The sequence below is a fragment of the Trachemys scripta genome, chromosome 2, assembly GCF_013100865.1.
Source record: "Trachemys scripta elegans isolate TJP31775 chromosome 2, CAS_Tse_1.0, whole genome shotgun sequence".
NCBI lineage: Eukaryota > Metazoa > Chordata > Testudines > Emydidae > Trachemys > Trachemys scripta.
Window position 1 is genome coordinate 65,441,160 of NC_048299.1, and position 2,672 is coordinate 65,443,831.

General features: G+C 43.0%; 1 protein-coding gene across 1 annotated transcript; it reads left to right on the plus strand.

Annotated features, from left to right (window-relative positions):
• Positions 1-987: 987 nt before the first annotated feature.
• On the plus strand, positions 988-2,372 carry LOC117871706 (40S ribosomal protein S8-like). The gene is given in 3 exon segments (XM_034759483.1): positions 988-1,027; positions 2,046-2,310; positions 2,312-2,372. Coding segments are annotated over 3 exon segments (366 nt in total).
• Positions 2,373-2,672: the final 300 nt, after the last annotated feature.

Below are 2,672 nucleotides of genomic sequence, written 5' to 3' on the forward strand. Positions count from 1 at the left end.
TCCCCATCTTGTAACTAAAATTTTTATTAGTCATCCCCAAATGCATCACCTTACACTTTTTACTAAGATGTGTGGATTTTTCACATCTCTGAGCGACATTGCTGGGTCAACCTAACTTTTTAGTGTAGACCAAGCCTAAGTTTGTTCCTAGGTAGTTCCTGGACTCAAGGCCACCTAGGAACAAACTTACAAATGCAAACCAGTGTAGCTATCTGTACTGAGCTAGATAAAACAACTAAGTAATCTCAACATGTGGAAAAAAAACACTGATTCAGAACAACTTGCTCTTGTTCCAACAGAAAAGATTCCTGGCTGGTTGGGAGGATTGGAGGGTAGGCATGGGCTAAAGCTACTGAATCTGAATTCAGAGCCAGATTCCAAATACCCAAAGTGTGGGGCTCGTTAAGGATCAAAATTCTGCATCTAGTGTGCGGGAGACCCTGTAGCATGGGGCCCCAGGCAATCGCCCTGCTCGCTACCCCCTAACACCAGCCCTGTTTTTTATATGCAGAAAACCAGTTCTTGTGGCACAGGTGGGCTGTGCAGTTTTTAGTAGCACGTTGGGGGGGGCCTCAGAAAGAAAAAGATTGAGAACCCCGGTTGTAGGAGATGGGGAATGCCTGGTGTGACTTTATTGACATGAACTGTGACCGTATAGATCATTGTTGCAACTAGGGTCCTATGGTTGCACCAGGTCTTGTACAGAGGTCGTCAAATGGGGTGTCTAGGGAAAGGTGGTAGTTTGCTGGTTATGATTATGCTATCTGTATGTGTGTATCATTTTTGTATTTGAAGTTATGAATATTGGCTATGTACTTGTATCTCAATGTGTTTGATTCTAAGTCACCTCAGTGAAGCATTTGGTCAGCTTCGTGAGAAAGGACTATTCTCAGTAAGTGCCCAATCAAGAACCCTTAACTGACAATGAACTTTGGGAGATGCCAATCCACATCAGAGCTTTCCTGGGAACGTTCAAACATGTAAACCATGGCGTCGGCCTGCAAAAAGCTGAATCATTCGTGGACATGTAACGTGCCCAAGTGCTACAAACTCCATCTTGTTGCTGTGATTTTGCACAGAACAACAAAGGGGTTTCCACCCACAAGAGAAAGAATATAAAAGACCCTGGATACCCCTCCATTTTGTTTTCAATCCTGCTTCTTACCTCTGGAGGAACTTTGCTACACTGAAGCGCTAAACAAAGGACTGAATGACCCATCTAAGTTGTGGATGTACTCCAGAGACTTGATTTGACCCTGCAGTTTATTCCATCACTGCTACAAGCCTGAACTAAGAACTTTGCCATTACTTTATGTAATTGATTCCATTTAACCAATTCTAACTCTCATCTATATTTCTTTCTTTCTTTTTATGAATAAACCTTTAGATTTTAGATTCTAAAGGATTGGCAACAGCGTGATTTGTGGGTAAGATATGACTTGTATATTGAACCGGGTCTGGGGCTTGGTCCTTTGAGATCGGGAGAACCATTTTTCTTTTACTGGAGTATTGGTTTTCATAACCATTTGTTCCCATAAGGAGCAGTGCTGGTGGTGATACTGGGAAACTGGAGTATCTGAGGGAATTACTTGTATGACTTCTGGTTAGCCAGTGTGGTAAAACCGAAGTCCTCTCTGGTTGGCTGGTTTGGTGTGCCTTAATAATAAAGGAAACCCAGCCTTGGACTGTGACTGCCCTGCTCTAAGCAATTTGTCCTGAATTGATACTCTCAGTAGTGTCCCACCAGAGGCTGCATTGTTACACCTTGTTAGTTAAGTTTAGTCTCTAGAAGGAGTTTTATGGTGTTTTAAATGTAACCGTTTCTATTTCTCACACTGGCTTTTATTTGAATCTTTATTCTCTCTTTATAAATTTCCTTTTTGTTTTGTAATTGACTCAAGTGCTGTACATAATACTGGAGCGGTGGTCTAAGGTAAAACTAGTAAACTGTGATAGACTGTTTCTTTGGAAACAGAGGATCTGGGATTTCTTTGGGTATCCAGTGATCAGGGGATGGATAACAATGCAACAATGAGCTGGTGTAGCCTGCATCATTCTCACTGGGGGCACCCCATACCGACAGTTGCTTGAAACCCACTACACCTTGCTCCTCAGATGCAAGAAGAGCACTCCACTGACTCCTGAAGAGGAGGAAATCTTAAATAAGAAGCATTCAAAGGAGACCCAGAAGAAATATGATGAGTGGAAGAATGCCAAGATCAGCGGCATCCTGGAGGAGCAATTTCAGCAGGGAAAGCTGCTTGCTTGCATCACCTCCAGAGCCGCACAGTGTGGCTGAGCAGATGACTATTCTGGAAGGCAAGGAACTGGAAATCTACCTGAGGAAGATCAAGGCCAGGAAAGGCAAATAAATGTACTATACACAACTGAAAGAATGAATATAAAACATAGAGTCTTGTTAAAAACAGAACAAGGATTGGGGATATCTGAAGACATTTAAGTTAAACTGGGGGTCACTGGGCTTTAGAAAAACGGGGACAGCACAGGTACTGGGAAGGGCCATGTGACAGAGCCACTGATTTTGGGGCTCTTTCCTGCACTGAGTTTAAAGCAAGGAATAGAACCCAAATCTATCCAAATTTTAGATGGACTCTGGATTCTGGGATTTCCACAGAGCTCCAGCATGCAGGTAGTCCCCTCCAGGTTGGGAC